Source organism: Chiloscyllium punctatum, chromosome 27 (genome assembly GCF_047496795.1).
Source record: "Chiloscyllium punctatum isolate Juve2018m chromosome 27, sChiPun1.3, whole genome shotgun sequence".
In the NCBI taxonomy this organism is placed as follows: Eukaryota; Metazoa; Chordata; class Chondrichthyes; order Orectolobiformes; family Hemiscylliidae; genus Chiloscyllium; species Chiloscyllium punctatum.
The window spans coordinates 49,336,022-49,359,973 of NC_092765.1; the positions used below are offsets into that span (position 1 = coordinate 49,336,022).

The window sequence follows — 23,952 nt, forward strand, 5'->3', positions numbered from 1 at the left end:
AAGGTATTACAGCTGAATAAAGGCAACTTCAGAGGCATGAGGGAGGACCTGGGTAGGACTGACTGGGTGAGGAGCCTGAGTCAGTATCAGGATCAATTTCATCTCCCCTCCCCCCATGTTATCCCAGATCCAACCTTCCAACTTAACATCACCCTCTTAAACTGTCCTACCTGTCCATCTTCATTCCCACCTATCTGCTCTACCCTGCACTCCAACCAATTACCATTATCCCCCACCTTCATCTACCTATTGCTATCCTAGCTACCTACCACCTGCCCCAATTGATCGCTCAGCCCCCTTACCCCCTCACCCCCCCTCTCCCCACTCTTCATGACAAAAAGCTTATGCTCAAATAGTCAACTCTCCTGCTCCTTGGATGATGCCTGACCGACTGTGCTTTTTTGACTCTGAACTCCAACATCTGCAATCCTCATTTTCTCCTGGGAGAGGAGCCTATCAGAAAAGACAGTGGAACAGCAATGGCAGGGGTTTCTGGGTGTAATTCAGGAGATACAAGAGAAATTCGTCCCAATGAAAAAGAAGCGTGGTACAGGGAGAATAAGGCAGCCATGGCTGACCAGGGAGGTCAGGGATAGCGTAATGTGGCAATGGGAAACCAGAGGATTGGGAAGTTTACAAAGACAACAAAAAATGTTTTAAGGAGGGAGAAGTTTAAATATGAGGGTAAGCTAGCCAGTAATATAAAGGAAAAGGTGAGGACTGCAGAAACTGCAGATCATAATCGAAAATTGTGGCACTGGAAAAGCATAGCAGGTCAGGCAGCATCCATGGAGCAGGAGAATCAGTATTTCGGTCATAAGCCCTTCATCAGGAATGTGGGGGGAGAAGGGGGCTGAGAGATAGATAGAAGGGTGATGGTGTGGTGGGGTAACTGGGAAGGAGATAGGTAGATTCAGATGGGGGGGGGGGTGATGGTGATAGGTTGGAGATAAGGGTGGAGCAGAGAAGTAGACAGTTCAAGATGGGGGTGCAAAGTTGGAGGGTTGGATTTGGGATAAGGTGGGGGGAGGGGAGATGAGGAAACTAATGAAATCATTATTGATTCCATGTGGTTGGGGTGTCTCAAGGCAGAAGGTGAGACGTTCTTCCTCCAGGCATCGGGTGGCTTGGATTTGGCAGTGGAGGAGTCCCAGGACTTGCATGTCCTTGGCGGAGTGGGAGGAGGAGTTGAAGTGGGGTTGTTTGGTGTGTCTGTCCGGAGATGTTCCCTGAAACATCCCATGAGTTGGCACCCTGTCTCTCCAATGTAGAGGAGACCCCATCAAGAGCAATAGACACAACAGATGAGGTGTGTGGATGTGCAGGAAAATCTCACCCAGATATGTGGAAGGATCCTTTGGGTCCTTGGATGGAGGTGAGGGAGGAGATGTGGGTGCAGATTTTGCATCTCTTGCAGCAGCAAGGGAAGGCGGAGGGTGGTTGATTGCGGGGGGGGGGGGGGGGGGCGAAATGAGGAAGTCATGGAGGGAATGGTCTCTGCAGAATGCCGATAGGGATGGGAAGGGAAATATATCTCTGCTGATGGGTTCTGACTGTATGAGGCAGAAATGGCGGAGGATGATGCTCTGTATCCATAAGTTAATGGTGTATTAGGTGAGGACTGGGGGTTTCTATCCTTAGTCCTCATCTTTCACTCCACTACTGGGCCCATGGTGCCAGAGGCTCGTTTGGATAGAAGGTTAGCTGTCTGGCGGAAGGCAGGGAGTGGGGAATAAGAGGGTCCTTCTCAGGATGGTAGCCGGAGACAAGTGGTGTTCCGCAAGGCTCAGTGTTGGGACCACAACCTTTCACTTTATACATTAATGATCCAGATAAAGGAACTATGGGCATTCTAGCTAAGTTTGCAGATGGTACAAAGATAGGTCAAGGGACAGGTAACATTGAGGAGGTGGGGAGGCTGCAGAAGGATTTGAACAGGTTAGGAGAGTAGGCAGATGGGGTACAGTGTGGGAAAGTGTGAGGTCATGCACTTTGGTGAGGAGAGTAGAGGCATGGAATATTTTCGAAATGGGCAGAAAATTCAGAGCAAAGAAACTTGGGAGTTCTAGACCAGGATTCTCTCAAGGTAAGCTTGTAGGTTGAGTCAGTAGTTAGGAAGGCAAATGCAATTATAGCATTTATTTTGAGAGGACTTGAATATAAAAACGGGGATGTACTTCTGAGACTTTATAAGGCTCTGGTCAGGCCACATTTGAAGTATTGTGCACAGTTTTGGGCCCCATATCTCAGGAAGGATGATCTGGCCTTGGAGTGTGTTCAGAGGAGGTTCACGAGAATGGTCCCGGGAATGAAAAGGTTAACATCTGAGGAACCTTTGAGAACTCTAGGTCTATACTCGATGGAGTTTATAAAGATGAAGGGGTATCTAATTGAAACATACAGAATACTGAATGGCCTGGACGTAAATGTTGGGAAGATGTTACCAATTGGTCAGAGAGTCTAGGACCCGAGGGCATAGCCTTGGAGTAAAGGGAAGACCTTTTCAAATGGAGATAAGGAGAAAGTTCTTCAACCAGAGAGTGGTGAATCTATGGAATTCATTGCCACAGAAGGCTGTGGAGGGCAGGTCATTGAGTTTATTTAAGATAGAGATAGGTTCTTGAGTATCAAAGGGATCAAGGGTTAAGGGGAGGAAGTGGAAGAATGGGATTGAGAAACTTATCAGCCATGACTGAATACTGGAGCAAACTCGGTGGGCTGAATGGTCTAATTTCTGCTCCTATATCTTATGGTCTTATGAAATCTTATGCTGTCACTCTCGCATCACCTCAGCTCTTTATCTGTGTTTGAACTGTGGCTGTAGTGAAGTCAGGAGCTGAGTGGACCTGGTGGAACCCAGATTAGGCATTACTGAGCAGATTATTGCTGAGCAGGTGCTGCTTGATAACACATTTGCTGACACCTTCCATCACTTTACCGTTGATCGAAAATAGAATGATGGTGCTTTCATTGACTGGGTTGGATTTGCCCTGCTTTTTGCGTACAGGACATACTTGTGCAATTTTCCACATTGTCAGGTAAATGCCAGTGTTGTAACTGTACTGGAAGCGCTTCGCCAGGGGAGCGGCAAGTTCTGGAGCACAAGTCTTCATTACCATTGCCGGAATGTTGTCAGGGCCCATAGTCTTTACAAAAACCTGTGTCTCCAGCTGTTTCTAGATATCACATGAAGTGAATCAAATTGGTTCAAGACTGGGACCTGTGATGCTTTTGGCATGCCCACCTGCACTCTCCATTGAACCAGGGTTGATCCTCTGGCTTGGTGGTAATGGTCGAGTGAGGGATATGCTGGACCATGAGGTGGCAGATTGTGTTGGAATACAATTCTGCTATTGATGAGTCATTGTGCCTCATGTTAGCCCAGTCTTGGGTTGCTCAATTTGTTTGAAGTCTGTCCCATGCAGCATGGTGATAATGATAATGCTGCACAACACAAAGTCCCAGGTGGGCCTTCATCTCCACAGGGACTATGTGCTGGTCACTCTTATTGATACTTACATGGGCAGTTGCACATACAGCTGGCAGATTGGCTAGGATGAGGTCAAGTTTGTTTTTCCCTCTTGTTGGTTTCCTCACCACCTGTCACAGACCCAGTCTAGCAGCAATGCCCTTAGAACATAACCAGCTTGATGAATAGTTTTGCTGCCAAGCCTGTCTTGGTGGTAGACATTGAAATCCCCCACACAGAGTATATTTTGCACCCTTACCACTCTTGGTCCTTCCTCCAGCTGTTGTTCAGCAGGACAAGTACTGATCCATCAGCTGAAGCAGAACGGTACGTAGTAGTCAGTAAGAGGTTTCCTTGCCAGTGTTCAACCTGAAGTTGTGAGACTTCATGGGATTCAGAGTCAATGTTGAGGGCCCCCAAGGCAACTTCCTCCCAACGGTATGCTGTTGTGCCACCCTCTCTGGTGGGTTTGTCCTGCTGGTGGAACAGAACATATCCAGGGATGGTGATGTCTCGAACATTGTCTGTTAGGTGTCAATCTATGAGTATGACTGTGTTGCTTGACTACTCTGTGAGACAGCTCTCCCAATTTTGGCACTTGCCCAAGATATTAGGTTGACTTTGCAGCATCAACAAGGTTGTTTCTGCTTTTGTCTTTTTTGGAGTTTACATTGATACCAAATACTCAGTCCAGTTTCATTTCTTTGTTGAGAATTTGTAGCAATCGATGCAACTGAGTGTCTTCCTAGGCCATCTCAGAGGGCAGTTGAGACTCAATCATATTGCTGTGTGTATGGAGTTACATGTAGGCCAGACTAGGTGAGGATGACAGACTTCCTTCCCTGAAGAAAATTAATTAAGAATTCCAATTGCATTTGAAGAAGTAATTCACGGGCCATGTTACGCTTTGGGATATACTGACAATGTGATAAATCATCTTTCAATATATACTGTCTCTGGACAGGGCCAGCCCGGAGCACCAGGTCCACGTGGCTTCAAGGGAGAAAAGGTGAGTCACTGAATCAGCTCACTGAGGTTTGTTAACTGTGACCTCTACCTGTTAATTCCTGCTGGTTGGCTGTATTCAGGTCACATTTGTCCAAGTGTCAGTAACTCAACCACTAATAGTACATTCCTGTACCATCTGTACAGCTGATGTTAAACTAATTGGCCTATATATAATATCTGGTTTATCTCACTTAACCTTCTTAAATAATGGAGTGACATTAACAATTTTCTAACTCCAGGGAATCATTTGTTAAACAATTGGCACATTCATGAATTCTTCTGCTCCCATAGATTCATCTGTTTTTATCTCCTGAGTTTCCCATCAGCATTATTTTTACTTGTACTAAATCTAATTAGATCCTCCTTATGATTTGTTAATTTCCTCATCTCTTGTGTTTTATCCATTTTCTGGAGACTGAAGCAATGTAAGTATAAGTCTTTTTGTTTCAATAAGTGTTATTTCCTGACGTCCGATCACATTATTACTCAAGTCTGTCACAAAGCAGCCCACATTTCCCTGAAATAACTCTCTTCGCTTCATTGAATTGTAACAAATCTTCAGAGCTGCTCCTTTTAGCATCTTCCTTTTGTGGCTTAATCAGTGGAAGTTTGGAGAAGAGCATCAATTTAGTTTTAACATTGTGTAAATGTGAGTCCTGTGGTTCACCAAGTTCAGCTAAAGTCAGAATCATGGAATTTGTAGTGAGATGAGAATCTTCAATCAGACTGGAATCACTGGTTGTCATATACTGTTCAAGTGACAAGTCTCCATTTCACAGGGTAACGTCGGCAAACCAGGAGCCTCTGGGAAAACCGTGAGTACAGTGATCATTCCTCACTTGCTTAGCTGTCTCTTGTCTTACATGAGTCACGGTAGAACACAAAACTGTGCCTTCACCCAGGGTGGAGTGCAATGAGACAAGGATTCAATGGAAGGAAACAGTGAGCTTCCCATCTCAGTGAACTGAGCTGGGTATCCACTGACACTTCTTCCTACAGGCTGGTAAGGATTATAATGGAATGATGGTGAATCCCCAGCACAAAAGCATTTGTTTTGCAATAACCTAGATGCACCACCCCTGAGATTAAAGGATCAGAAAATGGCCGTTCAAGCCCCTCAGGTCTGTTCTGCCACTCAGTGAAGTTATCTTAGACCTGACTCCATGTACACAACTTGTCCCAGATCTTTCCTAACTGTTGGAACCTATGCTGTTACCCCGGCATTTTTGCAGGCACCTCCTTTTAGCTTCATGGTGTCACCTACCTCTGGTAAGAAGAATTCTTGTTGCTTAGGGTTGAACTATTTGAATGTTAAATTAAACTTTTGTTTGAACATTTCCTATTGATCTTCTTCGGTTTTACCTATTAACAGTTGTTTAGTTTACTGTGGACAGTCTCTGTCTGATTTCACTGAAATCAGGCTCACCAAAATCTAGAATCTTCCAGTAGTTTCACAATTCTCAGCTTTAGTCAAGACATTTCATTTATCATATTCTGATGACAATGTACTAAATACTCTCACACTTAGATTGTCGCTCAAACCTACCTTGTGATGGTCATTATTAAGTACAATATGGTCAACTGATGTGCTGCTGTAAATAACACAGACATATTCAGAAGAGGCACTGCCTTTCTGATAGTTTGCCTGAATCAAGATGACAATTAAATTCCCTCTTAACACCCAACTGCCTAGACTATGCGGCTTATCTAACATCTGCAGTGCTGCAATCTTCATCTTCACAGATGTTACCGAGGGTCTAAACCGCACTCTCACGACAGTCTTGAATGCTTTCCTCTTTCTCATTGCACCCTTAAAATATCTGTTTATCTCTCTTCATATCCTCTTAAGATGGAAGTAATTTCATCCTTAACTACTTCTCTTTCAACGTTTTCCTGGAAACTCCTCCGTATCGTAACCTAATATTTATGTTCCTTTTATTTAAATTGGAAGTGTTTGATAGGGACAATGTAGAGGGAGCTTTATTCTGTACCGAACACCATGTTATACCTAACCCTGTGCTGTCCCTATCCTGGAGTGCTTGCTGGGGACAGTGTAAAAGGAGCTTTACTATCTATGTAACATGTGCTGTCCCTGATCTGGGAGTGTTAGGTTGGGACTTTAAAGCTTGGGGAGCTTTACTTTCACTTTCAAAGAGTAAAGGCAGTTTTACTTCCAGGTTAAAAATGGGAGAGAAAGCTTCACTTTCCATTTACTTTTAGGTTAAAAGAGCAGAGGAGCTTTATTCTGTATCTAACCTCGTGCAATAGCCAACCCTATTTTGTACCTAACCACATGCTATTCCTGGGAGTGTTTAATGCAGACAGTATAGAGGGAGCTTTATTCTACATCTGTTGCTAACCCTAGCTGCACCTGTCCTGCGAATATTTGATGGGAACAATATAGAGAGAGCTTTACTCTGTACCTGAACCTGAGCTGTTGCTGTCCTGGGAACATCAGATGGGGCCAGTATAGATGAAGCTTACTCTGTATCTATGATCCCATGGTGTACCTGTCCTGGCACTGTTGAAGAGGACAGTGTCAAGCGAGCTTTACTTTCAATTTATGAGTACAAAAAATATTAAGTTTCAGTTTTAAAGAATAGAGGAAGCTTCACTCTGTATCTGACCTTGCACTGTCCCTGACCTTGGAGTGTTTGATGGGCACAGTGTCAAGGGAGCTTTACTCTCCATTTACTTTTTTGTTTAAAAGAGTAGAGGGTACATTTCTTTGCATCTAACCTCATGCTGTCCCTGTCCCAGCAGTGTTAGACGTGACAGTGTCAAGGCAATTTTACCTTCAGTTTAAAAGAATAAAGACTGTTTTAAATTCAGGTTAAAAGAGTAGAGAGATGTTTATTCTGTATCTAACCCTGTGTTGTACCTAACCCATTTTGTACCTGTCTTTGAAGTATTTTATGGGCACAGTGCAGAGGAAGCTTTATTCTGTGTCTGACTATGTGCTGTGCCTGTCCTGGGAGTATTGGATGGACCAGTATAGAGATAGCTTTACACTGTATCTAACCCTGTGCTGTACCTAGCCCAGTGAGATACTCTGTATCTAACTTCGTGTTGTACCTGTTCTGGGAGTCAGACATGGACAGTGTAGAGAGTGGCACAGTGGTTCAATGGTTAGCACTGTGTGTAGGTATTTGCACATTCTCCCTGTGCCTGCATGGGTTTCCTCCGGGTACTCCGGTTTCATCCCACAATCTAAAGATGTGCAGGTCAGGTAAATTGCCAGTAGTGTGCAGGGAAGTGTAGGTTAGATGCATTAGTCAGAGGTAAATACAGGATAATAGGGTCTGGGTGGTATGGACTTGTTGGGCCAAAGGGCCAGTTTCCACACAGAAAGAAACTGCCTTATCTGTCCTGGAAATGTTTGAAGGTGACAGTGTAGAGGGAGCTTTATTCTGTATCTACCCTTGTACTGTCTCCATCCTGAGAGGTTTTGATAGGGGCAATGTATGGAGAGCTTTATCCTTCTGTTACCTCATGTTGTACATTTCCTGGAAGTGTTTGATGGGAGAAATGCAGAAGGAGCTTTACTCTCTATCTGTACCTGTCCTGGGAGTGTTTGAGAGGGGCATGTAGAGAAAGCTTATTCTGTATCCAATACTGTGCTGTCCCTGTCCCGGGCCTGTTAGGTGGTTAGATTAGATTACATTACAGTGTGGAAACAGGCTCTTTGGCCCAACAAGTCCACACCGACCCACCGAAGCGCAACCCACCCATACCCCTACATTTACCCCTTACCTAACACTATGGGAAATTTAGCATGGCCAATTCACCTAACCTGCACATCTTTGTGACTGTGGGAGGAAACCAGAGCACCCGGAGGAAACCCACACAGACACGGGGAGAACGTGCAAACTCCACACAGTTGCCTGAGGCGGGAATTGAACCCGGGTCTCAGGCGCTGTGAGGCAGCAGTGCTAACCACTGTGCCACCGTGCCGCCCACAGTATAGAGGTGACAGTATAGAGAGAGCTTTAGTCTATTTACTACCCTGTGCTGTCCCTGTCTTTGAGATTGTTTAATAGGAACTGTGTAGAGGGAGCTTTATTCTGTATCAGACGTTGTGTTGCATCTGTTCTGGGAGTGTTTGACGGGACAGTGTAGAGGGAGCTTTATTCTGTATCCAGCCTCATGTTGTACCTGTCCTGGGAGTGTTTGATGGGATACAGTTCAGAAAGATTTACTCTGAGGCTTACTGATTCCAGATAGTCGTCTACACTGCATATTTCATCCACATCACTGGGTAAATAAAAAATAATTGAGATAAGTATTTCTCAATTATTAATTATTTATCAGGATCATTTTTCTCACAAGTCCACAGGGAGACAGCTTCCTCCTGTTAGTGTTCACTTGGGCAGACTGCAGCCTTAGCGTCCATGTAAATCCATAACAAAGTTTGAGTCATGTTGTTGAACTATCGGTTCCCTCTGAGACTGAACCCTTCTTGCTGCTGCATAAGAGCATATCGTCCCAGGAGGTGAGTTAGGAATAAATGTTGAAAAGTTACCTGAAATTGGTAGTCCCCAACGCCCAGACCCTCCCACCCAACTCCATCCTTGGGGATATCGTGCTAGGTATCGGATCTGGTTTACACAGGTGTTTTTTTGCTGGAGTATTATCTGTCAGGGAAAGCACAAGCTCAGGATGCCCACTGAACTAATTTTAATTGATGCTGAGGAACTATGGGCTGGCCAGGGCCCAGCAAGGACAGGTAAGAGGAAACCAATCTGCCCCAACTCATTTGGGCAACTGTCCAAGATGAAGGTAGAGGAAGCTGACTCCAATTTTTACACTGTGGGGAAGTTTTAGCAATAATAAAAATTGAAGATCAGAGAATCTTCTGCATTGAAGGATCCTCCAAGCCATTACCAGTAATGGCTGTGAACTGCCAGGGCCCACATCCTCAGAACAGAATGGAAACAGAGGTGCATCACTCAACCAACACATTTCCACATTCTTGATTGTGGGATCTTGTTGTGCAGAAATAGGCTGCTGCATTTCCACCATGTCAGTGGTTCTACTTTCCATTGTCTGTTTATGCATTTTCAGGATGTCTTGAAGTTCTGAAAGATGTTAGACAAAAGCATGCCTTTGTTGAGTCGATTGTTTTTGTCACCTTTTCCCAACATTGTGTTTACTTTTGTCTTGTTAAAGGGGAAACGAGGTAATCAGGGGATCCCAGGGCATGAAGGAGAAAAGGGCAACAAGGTAAGCGCTTGGATCTCTTAACTTGCACTTTTCACCCAAGGCTCAGTGACTGAATATTCAAGCACTGTGCTGGCTGTCTGCAGAGCAGTCCAATCCGTCCCATTCCTCTGGTTTACGATCACGGTGCTGCAGATTTACTTCCTGCTCTTCCAATTTCCTTTTAAAATTATTGTCAATCTGTTCTTCCAAAGTCCTCATGTATTGAGTTCCAGGTCATTGCTACTGGTTTTATACATTGCCAACACCACGACCACTTCCACCTTTCCCCTCCCGCCTCTCCCCACTAACCCCATGCAATCTATCCATACACCCCACACACACACACATACACACATATCCTTAAATCTGTCTCCCTTAGCCATTGCGCCATCCCTTTGTCTTCCTTATTTGGATCTGTAAGGATCTTGAATACCTCTCTCGAATCTGTCCTGAATCCTCTTAGTTCCATTGAGAACAGCCCCAAAAGTTTCTTCACCCTAACCTTGGAGCTAAAATCTCACAAACCCTGGAACCATCTGGGAAACCTCCTCTGCATCATCTCAATCCTGTGATGATCACACAGGATGTGGGTTATAGCCTAACCAGAGCTTTGTAAAGATTCAGCATAACATCCCTGCTTTTGTACACTATATCTCAATGTAACCCAAGATCCTATATTCTTGTAGTGTAAAACATTGAGCATTGGAATGTTTTTGATATAAACTGGAACAGGATTTCTGGCCTGTGATCTCAGTTCGACATAACCCCTGATCACTGACAACTGGAATCTTAAAGATCAGCAGATACAGATTGAATTAAAACTCTCATGGACAAGTGAGTTGTCAAATAAGACTGAACACTCATTCCTAGGTGAATCCATTACCTTTGACCCAGTCAAAGTCTCGACTTTGCAAGAGAGAGGGTGAAAAGTAATGGGGATTTCTTTTTAGCTAAGAACGTATTTGAAATCTATCTCTGTGTTGCACTGACGAATGAGTACTTCATCAGCACTCTGTTTTTTTAAGGGTGATCAGGGAGATCGAGGGATCACAGGAGCTCCAGGACCCAAAGGAGAGAAGGTTTGTGTTATGAAGAATTGTATTTTGTTTCAGTTTGATTTCTGCTTTGTTCTGCTGCCATCTGTTGGTGGGAGGCATGACTGAAACGATCCTGTTCACTCTGGAGTCCTGACGCCATAATTCAGGCTGATGGTGTAGTGCACTATTGAGAGAATGTTGGAAATTCCTTCTTTGCAATGAAACGTTAATGACCTCCATCTGATGAGTCAGGAGGACATACAAAGTCCCATGACCATATCTGATAGAAGGGGAAATTTCCCACGTTCCCACCTAATGTTAACCTCCAGCCATTATTAATACAAAAGATTGTGTGGTCATTTCATTCATTACTGTTGCTGTGCATGATTGGTTGCTGTGATTCCCTACATCACAACACCTCAAATGTATTTCATTGACTATTATTTTAGATCTTGAGGTGATGGACAGAAACTTGCACCCATAATCCTGTAGTGATTATCACGAGGTCATCCAGGTGGTCCTCATAGAATATGAGTTCCCTGATTGGAGCTGATAAACTGGTCTAATCTGGGGGTCCTGACTGACAGAGAAGAACAGGAATTACAGATGTCTTGTTCACTCTAAGAGCTGGGGAGCTGGCTCAATGTCAAGGACTTGTGTAAATAAAGGTTGATTTGGTGACAGGATACCAACTTCTATGGAGTTATTTCACAGCACACCCCCTTGTAGCCAGTGTGGGGTGTGCATTTAATGACGACAGAATTTGCTGCTGAGGGGCCTTCCTGCTTTCCCCCTCTGCCCTAATGAAGTCTGGGTTACAAAGTTCCATGGATGGCCTTGCCTCCAGTTGAGGAGATGCCCACTCCCAAGGTCCACTCCCAAGGCCCATTCCCAAGCAGAAGCCATAGGGTAGTAGTCATGGGCGATTTCAACTTCCCAAATATTGATTGGAAGCTCTTTAGATCAAGTAGATTGGACGGGGCGGTGTTTGTGCAGTGTGTCCAGGAAGTTTTTCTAACTCAGTATGTAGATTGTCCAACCAGAGGAGAGGCCATATTGGATTTGGTACTTGGTAACGAACCGGGACAAGTGATGGGCTTGTTAGTGGGTGAGCATTTTGGGGATGGTGACCACAATTCTGTGACTTTCACCTTGGTTATGGAGAGAGATAGGTACGTGCAACAGGGCAGGTTTTACAACTGGGGGAAGGGTAAATACGATGCTGTAAGACAGGATTTGAGGAGCATAAGTTGGGAGCATAGACTGTCAGGGAAGGACGTCATTGAAATGTGGAACTTTTTCAAATAACAGATACGACGTGTCCTTGATATGTATGTACCTGTCAGGCAGGAAAGAGATGGTCGTGTGAGGGAACCTTGGTTGACGAGGGAGGTTGAATGTCTTGTAAAGAGGAAGAAGGAGGCTTACATAAGGTTGAGGAAACAAGGTTCAGACAGAGCGTTGGAGGGATACAGGATAGCCAGAAGGGAGCTGAAGAAAGGGATTAGGAGAGCTAAGAGAGGGCATGAAAAATCTTTGGCGGATAGGATCAAGGATAACCCCAAGGCTTTTATGCGTATGTGAGAAACCTGAGAATGATGAGAACGAGGGTAAGTCCGATCAAGGACAGTAATGGGAGACTGTGTATTGAGTCGGAAGGGATAAGGGAGGTCTTGAATGAGTACTTTTCTTCAGTATTTACAAACGAGAGGGGCCATATTGTTGAAGAGGAGAGTGTGAAACGGACTGGTAAGCTAGAAGAGATACTTGTTAGGAAGGAAGATGTGTTGGACATTTTGAACAACTTGAGGATAGACAAGTCCCACGGGCCTGACAGGACATATCCTAGGATTATGTGGGAAGCAAGAGAGGAAATTGCAGAGCCGTCTTTTTGTCTTCACTGTCAATGGGGGTGGTACCAGGGGACTGGAGAGTGGCGAATGTTGTGCCCCTGTTCAAAAAAGGGAATAGGGATAACCCCGGGAATTACAGGCCAGTTAGTCTTACTTCGGTGGTAGGCAAAGTAATGGAAAGGGTACTGATGGATAGGATTTATGAGTATCTGGAAAGACACTGCTTGATTAGGGACAGCCAGCACAGATTTGTGAAGGGTAGGTTTGCCTTACAAGTCTAATTGAATTCTTTGAGGAGGTGACCAAGCATGTGGATGAGAGTAGAGCAGTGGATGTAGTGTACATGGATTTTAGTAAGGCATTTGATAAGGTTCCCCATGGTAGGCTTATGCGGAACGTCAAGAGGCATGGGATAGTGGGAAGTTTGGCCAGTTGGATAGAGAACTGGCTAACCGGTCGAAGTCAGAGAGTGGTGGTAGATGGTAAATATTCAGCCTGGAGCCCAGATACAAGTGGAGTTCCATAGGGATTAGCAGGGTCCTCTGCTGTTTGTAATTTTTATTAATGACTTGGAAGAGGGAGTCGAAGGGTGGGTCAGTAAATTTGCAGATGATACGAAGATTGGTGAAGTTGTGGATAGTGAGGAGGGCTGTTGTCTGCTGCAAAGGGACTTAGATATGATGCAGAGCTGGGCTGAGGAGTGGCAGATGGAGTTCAACCCTGTCAAGTGTGAGGTTGTCCATTTTGGAAGGACAAATAAGAATGCGAAATATAGGGTTAACGGTCGGGTTCTTAGTAAGGTGGAGGAGCAGAGGGATCTTGGGGTCTATGTTCATAGATCTTTGAAAGTTGCCACTCAGGTGGATAGAGTTTGTAAGAAGGCCTATGGTGTATTGGCGTTCATTAGCAGAGGGATTGAATTCAAGAGTCGTGAGGTGATGTTGCAGCTGTACAGGACCTTGGTTAGGCCTCATTTGGAGTACTGTGTGCAGTTCTGGTCGCCTCACTTTAGGAAAGATGTGAAAGCTTTGGAGAGGGTGCAGAGAAGATTTACCAGGATGTTGCCTGGAATGGAGAATAGGTCGTACGAGGATAGGTTGAGAGTGCTAGGCCTTTTCTCATTGGAACGGCGAAGGATGAGGGGTGACTTGATAGAGGTTTATAAGATGATCAGAGGAATAGATAGAGTAGACAGTCAGAAACTTTTCCCCCGGGTACAACAGAGTGTTACAAGGGGACATAAATTTAAGGTGAAGGGTGGAAGGTATAGGGGGGATGTCAGGGGTAGGTTCTTTACCCAGAGAGCGGTGGGGGCATGGAATGCGCTGCCTGTGGGAGTGGCAGAGTCAGAATCATTGGTGACCTTTAAGCGGCAATTGGATAGGTACATGGATGGGTGCTTAAGCTAGGACAATTGTTCGGCACAACATCGTGGGCTGAAGGGCCTGTTCTGTGCTGTATTGTTCTATGTTCTGTGTTCTAAGGCCCCATCCTGCCACAGCTCATATTAACCTGTGGCAGGTAGTGAGCTTGTCATGTGCTGAGCACCACATGTATACCTGTCCTCTTGAACCTTGCCCTATATCTCCTTATTTGGATCCACCCGCAGCTCCAGAAACTAACTTAGCTGGCCTGCTCTGCACAATGGAATTGCCTGCAGTCTCAGAACTGACCACAGTATCCCAGTGGCACTGTGGGGACTAACAGCCTCCCAATTAGCTGAAAGCTCTATAAACCGGACTCCCTCCTGAGACAGTGGGTGGAGGCTCACCTTAACACAAATCAGTGCTTCTCCCTGTGTTCGGTTTCTCTAGAGCAGCCATCGGGATCATGGGCAGGCTCCCTCTCGACTCTTCACTGGGGATATGGGTGTGAGGGATAGGGGTAACCATGGCATCGTGTAAAGACTACCTGATATTTGATTTGGACCTCATGTGCCTTCATAGCCCCCATGCCCTATGCCCCTTTCTTTGTGCTTTCCATCACTCCATTTCACCCATGTGTACTGTGTACATGATCAATCGCTGTAGTGACTGTGTCGAGTCATGAAATGTTCATAAGAAAAAGAGCCAGTCCAAAATCTCCTTGAAAAGAAACAGTTCTTAACGGCATTTTTAAAATATCAGTCACACATAGCCATTCATTGTATTGATTAAGTAGTTTTACTCCATTTCCCCTCTCTCAATCTTGCCCAAATAACGTTAAGAAACAAAGACATAATAACTTTTAACTAGTAACCTTGTAAAGATTCAGTCAGTCAAAGGTAACACTGCGCTTCAAGTAGGGAAAAGTATATCCTGCTCGACTGACTACATCTGGGAGCTCAGCTGTTCTTTCATAAAGAAATCATCTGGAGAAACAGAGGTCTGATCATCTGTTTCTGTTGGTACAATTGGCAATGACCTCCATAAATGTCAGTGGGGGAGACGCTGGGAGGCAGTGAGGAAGATGGCAGAGGGGGAGGAAGTGTGACTCTGTGGGATGAAGCGAGCGGGTGATGAAGCAAATGACGAATCAGGAGTGCAGCAAGGGGCAGGTATAATGCAGGATTGAAATTGTATGGTGCCTACGAAGTTGCATATCCATAACCACAATGCATGATTTGTTGAATGGTGTGTAAGTGGGTTCTGGGTTGGCAGTGTGTGTGATTGCCGATGTGGAATGGTGCAGATGTGGTGTGGGTCACTGAGAGCACTGCCTTTCTCTTTATGGTCCAGGGCGATGGATGTGGGCTCTGCCCAACGGCTCAAGTGGCTCATCTTAAAATAAGTCCCCCAGATGACGGAAACGGGAGCCTGTCCGAAAAACAGCCTGCACCTCTTATCCAGCCTGGAATAAAGGTGAGGAATTCCACAACAATGAACAATGCTATCTGTGTGCCTATCATCATCTGAGATTGGGAACAATTCTGTCAAGTGTGTGCAATCAGAACAATTAACATCTTCCTGACCATTTTTAATTCACTCATGGGATGTGGATATCACTGACTAGGCCAGCACTTATTACCCATCCCTAATTGCCCTTGAACTGAACAGCTACTAGGCCATTGTAGGTAGTGTTGAAGGTAGTGGATGGGGTGATGATCAAATGGATTGGTATTGTTGGAGCTGCACTTATCCAGGCAAGTGGAGAGTACCCAATCACATTCCTGAGTTATGTCTTGCAGACTGGAGATTCAGGAGGTGAGGTACTCACGACAGAATTGATAATGTAGCCACTGTGTTTATATAGCAAAACCAGTTCAGATTCTGGTCAATGGGAACCCCCTCCCCCTCCCCCACCACCACCAACCGTCATCCGGGATGTTGAGAGTGAGGGATTCGGTTATGGTCATTGATTCTCTTGTGCTGGAGTTAATCATTGCCTGGCGTTTGTGCTGCTCGAATGTTAATTGCCACTTAATTGCACAAGCCCAAATGTTATCCAGGTCTTACTGCATATGGACACAGGTTGTTTCAGGACCTGAGGAGTCATAAATTATTCTGAGCATTGTGCTATCATCAGCAAACATCCATACTTCTGATTTTATGATGGAGGGAAGGTCATTGATGAAATAGCTGAAGACAGGCTAAGAACACCACCCTGAGGAAATGGAAATCTGTGGCTTCAACTTCCACCAGCTCCAGAAGTGTCACAATAAGTCTGGCTTGATTAAAAACACCCACCCTGAGGAGCACTGAAAGAGATGCCCTAGAACTGAGATGACTGATCTCCAACAGCCAAAACCACATTCCTATGTGCAAAGTATGATTCCAACCAGCAGAGTTTTCATTATGATGGTTCACTTTTTCTTAAGGTGGGACAAAGTTGAAAGAGTGTATGTTCACTTTAAGATAGTAAGAGTTTTCTGAATCTTAGAGTAAATTTAAAATGCAGCTATAGCTGCCAGAACAGCTAGTCTGTTCCAAAATAGCAATTGTTTGTTAAATGGATACCTGAGTTTTGGTTGCTGTTTTGACAACAGTTCAAGTTTAACCAATTAATTTAAATTATGCCCACAATACTAAAACCCAATTGAGTTTGAATTTATTGTACTGATAACATCAGACCAATGAGATGGAACAATGTTGGAGGTATAAAAAACATAGGCGTTTTGAAAACTGGTCAAAGCAACTGCCGTAGAGCTGGAGAGCAATTGTCATCTGAAGAAATAAACATCTTGAACTCAAAGAAATTTCAGAAGGCATTATCCAGCAAAAGATATCTTTTCCTGTAAAAATACTCACAGTAAAAAGAACAAAGATGACCAGGGAGAAGACAGCACAATCGGAAGACTGGAAAGAAGACAGCATCAGAGATTGTGGGGACTTAAGATGTAGTTAATATAATGCTATTGGAGCAGTATTTTTATAAAGTTGGAATCAGATAATAATTAGTTAAGAAAAAAGTTGGCTTGGATTTAATAGTTTTAATTTCGTGTTTGCTATTAGGGTTCAGAAAATAAGTTGTTATTTTTCTTTAAATAGTGGAAATTAGGAGTTCTCTTTCTGTCACACATTCTAACAGATTACAAGGCAAGGTGAGCTTTTCTGAGAATTTGGTTTTAATTAACCGAGAGATTTGACTTCCGTGTCGCAACACGTCCTTGCTCTTTCACGCTCTGTCCCTATTAATAAAGCTGAGGACACTGTATACTTGATTAACTACTCTCCACCTGTCCTGCCAACTTCAATAATCTGTGCACAAAAACACCCATACCCCCTACTGAATTGTACTCTCTCCAAATTGTCTTTCAGTGTTCTTCCCACCAAAGTGCATTACCTCACATTTCACTTCTTTGAAACTCAGTCACCACCTATCTGCCCACTCCACCAATTTTGAGATGTCCTTTTGGAGTTCCTCACTGGTTGCAATTCTTCCACATTTAGTATTATCTGCAAACTTGGTGATTGTTCCATGCACACTAAGACCCATTGAGATGTATAAGGTTAAAGGTCCCAATACCGACCCCTGGGGAACTCAACTGCAAACCTTCCTCCAGCCTGAAAAATATCCGTTGACCATGACTCTGTTACCTAACAGCAGGTCCGGCAGCATCCGAGAGGCCTCTATTCCTGATGAAGGACTTTTGCCCGAATCGTCGATTTTCCTGCTCCTCGGATGCTGCCGGACCTGCTGTGCTTTTCCAGCATCACTCTAATCTAGACTCTGGTTTCCAGCATCTGCAGTCCTTGTTTTTACCTCTGTCACCTAACACTTAGCCAGTTTAGTGACCACGTTGCCACTGCCACTTTTATACCTGTTGAATGTTTTTAAGCTGCAGTGATCCAAAGAAATAGAGAGTATCCCATCACACTACTGTGTTTTGCCTTGCAGATGCTGGACAGGATTTGGGGAGTTAGGAGATGAGAATTCCCATTCTGTAACCTTTTCTAGTAGGCACTGCACTACGTTGCTGACCCACCTCAGTTTCTGGTTAGTGGAACCATAGGATTCATTGCTGGTGGTAAAGACAGTAAGGTGAGGTGATTCCACTCCACTGGTTGGAGATGCTCCAAACCTTGTGTGGTTTGTAAATTTCTCTGTATTCAGGATTTGAATGTCCTGGGCCCACTCTGCTCCTCCACCGTGCAACCCTCTATTATAACTAACTTGTTATAACCTGTTCCACTCTCAATAATACAGTGGCAGCCAGCAAGTCAAGCTTGGCCTCATAATGGAATAATCACATACGGATCTGTATCTTCACCACCTTCCAACGATGGAGCTCCAGTTTACCCAATGGTTTGGGAATCCTGGAGGAGATAGCAGCTTCCCCATGAGCCTATGTGTGCTAGGGTTGTGTGATTAAATCAACATAAAGGCTGGTATGTTCCCCACTCACACCATAGCATCTCATTCTCCAGCTCTATCCTCCTCCTGGCGAAATACCTGACTCGGTGGAAAGGCGATGACCTTTCCTGTCCTAGACATATGAATGCCTCTGTGAAGAGCCTTTCTCTAGGTCCCAGGAGTAATAAAAGAGCAAATGGCTGCTATTGACACTGTGACCAGCTGAGTGAGTGCTTCAGATTTAAATTCCAAATTGATGGGTGTGTAAACATAGAAACAAGCAGACAGAGTAGGCCATTCAGCTCTTCAAGCCAGCATTCAATATATGATCAGTGCCAATCCTTTATTTCAATGCCTTATTCCCGCTTTCTATTCCTATCAACTGATGCCTTTAAAATAAAAAAGTCCCTCTTTTTTTGAATGTATAATCTGTATATTCACATATTTATTTGTAATTTATGTTCACCAATGGTCATCCTGTTCATATAGGGTGACCCAGGACCAAAGGGTGACAGAGGAGAGCCGGGGGAGAAAGGAATTCCGGGTATTCCTGGATTCCCAGGGACACGGGGCCGTCATGGGCTGAAAGGGGAAAAGGTGAGTCATCAAGGTGTCATCTGCCCTTACCTGCACTGAGCTGTAGCACAAAGGAGAGGGGCATGGACGGACTTAGACACCACCTGAAGAAATTGTCTGATTCTTGGCATCGCACCTCAGAAAGTATATATTCACCTGGCGAGAATCTAGAGCAGATTTATCTGAATAATTCTCAGACAATAGTGATTAAGTTACACTTGCTGGTTTCATAATATGAATTACATTTCCATGAACATCAAATATTGTTAGGTGGTCTGATTAAAATCCTTCAATAATTCATCAAACTCTTTATTCACCCTGTTTCTGGTGATCTGTCCAAATCTTTCTGTTGCGAGCTATGAGTTTATCAGGTTTAATTAGATGAATGTTGTCTTGACTAATGCCTTGTTCTCTTGTGCAGGGGGATCAGTGTGAGGTTTGCCCTACCATTCCAGAAGACTTCAAAGACGTAATTGGACTTCCAGGGAAACCAGGCCCTCAAGGAGACCCTGGACCACCAGGGACAGGAGAACCCGGAAAGCATGTGAGGCATAGTCACTAAAGCAAGCCACTGAAGTGTACAGAGAGTATGGCACTGGCTAGGTTCTATAGAGCTTAGTGTTTTGCACAACACTGGGCTGTGTGTCTTTAAATATATACTCTCCATTTCTCCCTGAACCTCTGTGCTTCCTTCCTAGGCTTGGATCTTATTCTCTTTGATCCGCAGTTTCTTGTATCTGATGTGTTTCTACCTGTGTGACACCAGGACAGTGTTGATGACCCTCTGCACCTTTCAGTCAATGGGATTGTAGTCCAGTCACACTCCAGGTGGATCACTCACCGACCTCACTGCTGCCAAAAGGTGGCACCACCTGCCCATTTATGATAAATCAGAGGGTCACAAGCCCATCTGTGAAGCTCAGGATAGTGATTGGGGTGAAGCAAAGCCTGAAAGCCAAGGAGATAGTAAAGTTAATTTGATGATTATTCCCAAAAGTCACAGTGATGCCAAAGCGAAGATCATTAATGCCATGACTTACCAAGAGAATGTCTGGGAGCTGTAGATTTCCTGGGAACGGAAATACCGCAGCAACACAGAATCATCCAGTCCCTGGTACCGGGCACAGAATCTCAGTGACACAGGGCTGGGCAGCTCACTGCACACTCTCCCCCGACCTCCATAGGAAAAAACAATAATTTCCCTTCATAATTCCCAAGCTACCGCTGTTTGTCTCACATGCTAAAAAAACCCTAATGATCTGGGAGACTTCAGCTTGGAACCCATTTGGTGTTGTGAGTTAGCTCATGTCGCCAAATGGCTCACTTGTGATGTGGAGAGATGCCAACAGTGTGGGTTCAATTCTTGCACTGGCTAAGGTTACCATGGAGCACTCTCCTTCTCAACCTTCCCCTCGCCTGAGATGCCACAGGTTAAACCACCACCAGCCATCTCTCTCTAATGAGGGAACAGCCTTGTGGTCTCGTAAAATTGTGGCAACTTTACCTTTGCTGACTTTATACTTCCATCTCAAAACTTTCTATCTACCGGCCTCAGTAATTTGATGTGCATAAAGACATCATGCTGGTAGCTGTAAGGTGTTGTCTATTTTTGTGTGTGTGTGCTTGTGAATGAGTGTATGTTCTAGTGTCTGTATATGCCTTTGTGCTCTGAATATGTATCTGTACTTGCATCTGTGTATGTGTCTGTCAGTGTATGTGTGTGTCTGTGCTTGTATCTCATCATAGAATCATCACCATCATGACAGAATCCCTGCAGTGTGGAAACAGGCCCTTCAGTCCAACAAATCCACCAGCCCTCAAAGAGTAACCCATCCAGACCCACTCCCCTACCCAATTGCTCTAGATTTACCCCTGACTAATGCACCTAATCTACACATCCCTGAACGCTATGGGAAATTTTAGAAGGCCAATTCACCTCACCTGCACATCTTTGGATTGTGGGAGACAACCCACGCAGACACAGGGGGAATGTGTGAACTCCACACTGACAGTCGTCCGAGTCTGGAATCGAACTCGGGTTCCTGGCACTGTGAGGCAGCAGTGCTAACCACTGAGCCGCCGTACTGTCCAATCTATGTATGTATCTAGATTAGATTAGATTCCCCACAGTATGGAAACAGGCCCTTTGTCCCAACAGATCCACACCAGACTGATTCCCCCTACCCTATACTCACCCCTAATTAATGCACCTACCACTATGAGCAATTTAGCATGGCCAATTCACCTGACCTGCATATCTTTGGACTGTGTGAGGAAACCGGAGCACCCAGAGGAAACCCCCACAGACACTGGGAGAGAGAGAGAGAGAGAGAGAGAGAGTGTTTGTGTGTGTGTGTGTGTGTGTGTATACGTACACTTGTATCTGTGTATGTGTCTCGCGGTGTGTGTATGCATCTGTGCTTGTGAGTGAGTGTGTGTTTGTAAATCTGTCCGGGTCTTGGTGAGGGGTCCTGATTTGATGGTCATTGTACACTGCTCCTTGTGGCAAGTTGCCAGGTAGGATGGGGACTGTAAAATTGTTCACTGTGCCTCGTGTATCAACTGGCTCACCTCCAGTATAATTCTACCAATTAATGGCCATGTACAGACTTTCACCAAACAGCATTGGGATTTTACCTTTGGAGATGCCTATGCCATCTATGAAGGTCTCACTGGTTGGGTTGCTGGATAGTCAAGGATTAATACCTTGTTGAAGAACCCGCTGTATCCATCAAATACCTCTCTCAAGATCTTCCAATCTCTCCAGTTTGACTTCCTCACCTCTCTTGTCCTCCTCACTGAGGTCTGGTGTCCTGACCCATGTGGGCCCCAGACTCACCTTTGTTCCGAGGTTCATTAGAACTTACTTTCCACAATGAGTCACTGCTTCCACCTGGAAAGTGTAGCCTGATGGCTGTGGAGTGAGCTGGGGAAGTCCAGGCAAGCTGAATCCTAACATTTACACCAATTCTTTGTGTGACTTCTGTGAGTTTTTTTTTAATTCATTCATGGCATTGCTGACTGGGTCAACATTTATTATCTGTCCCCATTTCATAGAGTCGTAGAGCTGTACAGCATGGAAACCGCCCCTCTAGTTCAACTCACCCATGCCAACCAAATCTCCTAAATGAATCTAGTCCCATTTCCCAGCATTTGGCTCTTTTCCCATAAACCCTTTCTATTTCTATACCCATCCAGATGCCTTTTAAATGTTGTAATTGTAACAGCCTCCACCATTTCCTCTGGCAGCTCATTCCATACATATACCACCCTCCGAGTGAAAAGGTTAACCCTTAGGTCCCTTTTAATTTTTTCCCTCTCACCTTAAATTTATGCTGTCTAGTTTTGGGTTCCCCAGCCCCAGAGAAAAGAACTGTCTATTTACCCTATCCATATGCCCCTTATGATTTTGTAATCCTTTATAAGATCACTCCTCAGCCTCCGACACTGCCCTTAAGAACGTGGTGGTGGATTGCCTTCTTGAACTATTGCAGTCAATGTGCACAATGCTATTAGTAAGGGAATTCCAAGATTTTAACTCAGCAACAGTGAAGGAATGGCGATACATTCCCAAGTCAGAATGGAGAATGGTTTGGCTAGGAACTTATAGGTAAAAACAATGACTGCAGATGCTGAAAACCTTTCAGCATCTGCAGTCATTGTTTTAACCTTGTTGATTTTAACCCTACTGCGAATCCTCTTGCAAGGATGCCTGCCTTGAAGAAGTTTTCCTCCTCTCTCTACAAGCATCTCAGGGAGTCCCTCTCCCACTGCAACTCACAGGTCATTTCCTCTGCTCTGAAGCTCTTCAACCATGTCGTGAAACAAACTCGCTACCATAGCCACATTTGCTTCCTCAGTGCATGCCTCCGTAACCAACTCATCCCACACGGACTCCAGACCACCTTTAAACCAGCAGAGTTCGGACCCGAACAGGAAAAACAGTACAGACTACAGATTCAAAAACACCAGCTACAGTTCTCCTTCAAGATCCTCCGCTCCACGCTTGCAGCAATGCGCTGGCACCTAACCTCTCTCCAGTCAGCCCTGCCTCAGCTGAGGGCCACACTCTCTCAGAATTGCAAAGGACCCACTCTGTACTACATCCTCAGGAGAATTCATACTCTCAACAAACAGTATTTCAATTCCATCTCAAACATCAAAAACTACAACAAACTTTTATCCACCCACCTCCATAACCAGCGCTCCTCAAACATTCCAGAAGATTCCCCTGGCCTCGGAAACGCCATTAGCCATGCGGCTGATGCAGCTACCACCCCCACGCTGACTGATGATGTCACTTCCGCCCACATCATGGCCACTCCCACAGCCACTTCCGGCCCTCACATCATCGCTGATGCCACACGCTCAGTGACTCCCGCCACCCCTCCTGCCATGATCACCACCACTTCCGCCTTCACCAGCGCCACTCACCTGCATTCTGCTGACACGGCCCCCACAGACCCCACTGTCACTATCACCCCCCCAGAACCCCGAGGGCAACATCACCCCGGCTCATGCCTCCATCCCCATTCCCCCCACCATCACACCCACTCCAGGTACTGGCTCCGACCCCACTCCCAGCTCCACACCCACACCAGATCCCAGCTCCCAGCCCCGCCGAGTTTTCACCATCCCTCCAGACCTCCCACTCACTGAGGACGAACGATCAGTCCTCAGCAAAGGACTCACCTTCATCCCCCTCCGTCCACGCATCAATGAATTTAATACACGATGTGACGTCGAACAATTCTTCCATCGCCTCCGCCTCCGAGCTTACTTTCACAATCGGGACTCCCGCCCACCTTCCGAGGACCCCTTCGCCCACCTCCAACACACTGCATCCACCTGGACACCCCGCGCTGGCCTATTACCTGCCCTCGACCTCTTCATTTCCAACTGCCGCCGGGACATTAACCGCCTCAACCTGTCGTCCCCCCTCCCCCACTCCAACCTCTCACCCTCACAACGCGCAGCCCTCCAATCCCTCTGCTCCAATCCCAACCTCACCATTAAGCCAGCGGATAAAGGGGGC

General features: G+C 45.3%; 1 protein-coding gene across 2 annotated transcripts in view; it reads left to right on the forward strand.

Annotated features, from left to right (window-relative positions):
* Positions 1–23,952, forward strand: part of col16a1 (collagen, type XVI, alpha 1) — a 367,062-nt gene that overhangs the window by 219,878 nt on the left and 123,232 nt on the right. For both annotated transcript variants that reach the window (XM_072548617.1, XM_072548616.1), the window contains exons 25-31: positions 4,434–4,478; positions 5,257–5,292; positions 9,647–9,700; positions 10,705–10,758; positions 15,287–15,409; positions 18,831–18,938; positions 19,339–19,461. In XM_072548617.1, the coding sequence (XP_072404718.1) occupies positions 4,434–4,478; positions 5,257–5,292; positions 9,647–9,700; positions 10,705–10,758; positions 15,287–15,409; positions 18,831–18,938; positions 19,339–19,461 (543 nt within the window). The remainder of the gene's footprint in view (positions 1–4,433; positions 4,479–5,256; positions 5,293–9,646; positions 9,701–10,704; positions 10,759–15,286; positions 15,410–18,830; positions 18,939–19,338; positions 19,462–23,952) is intronic.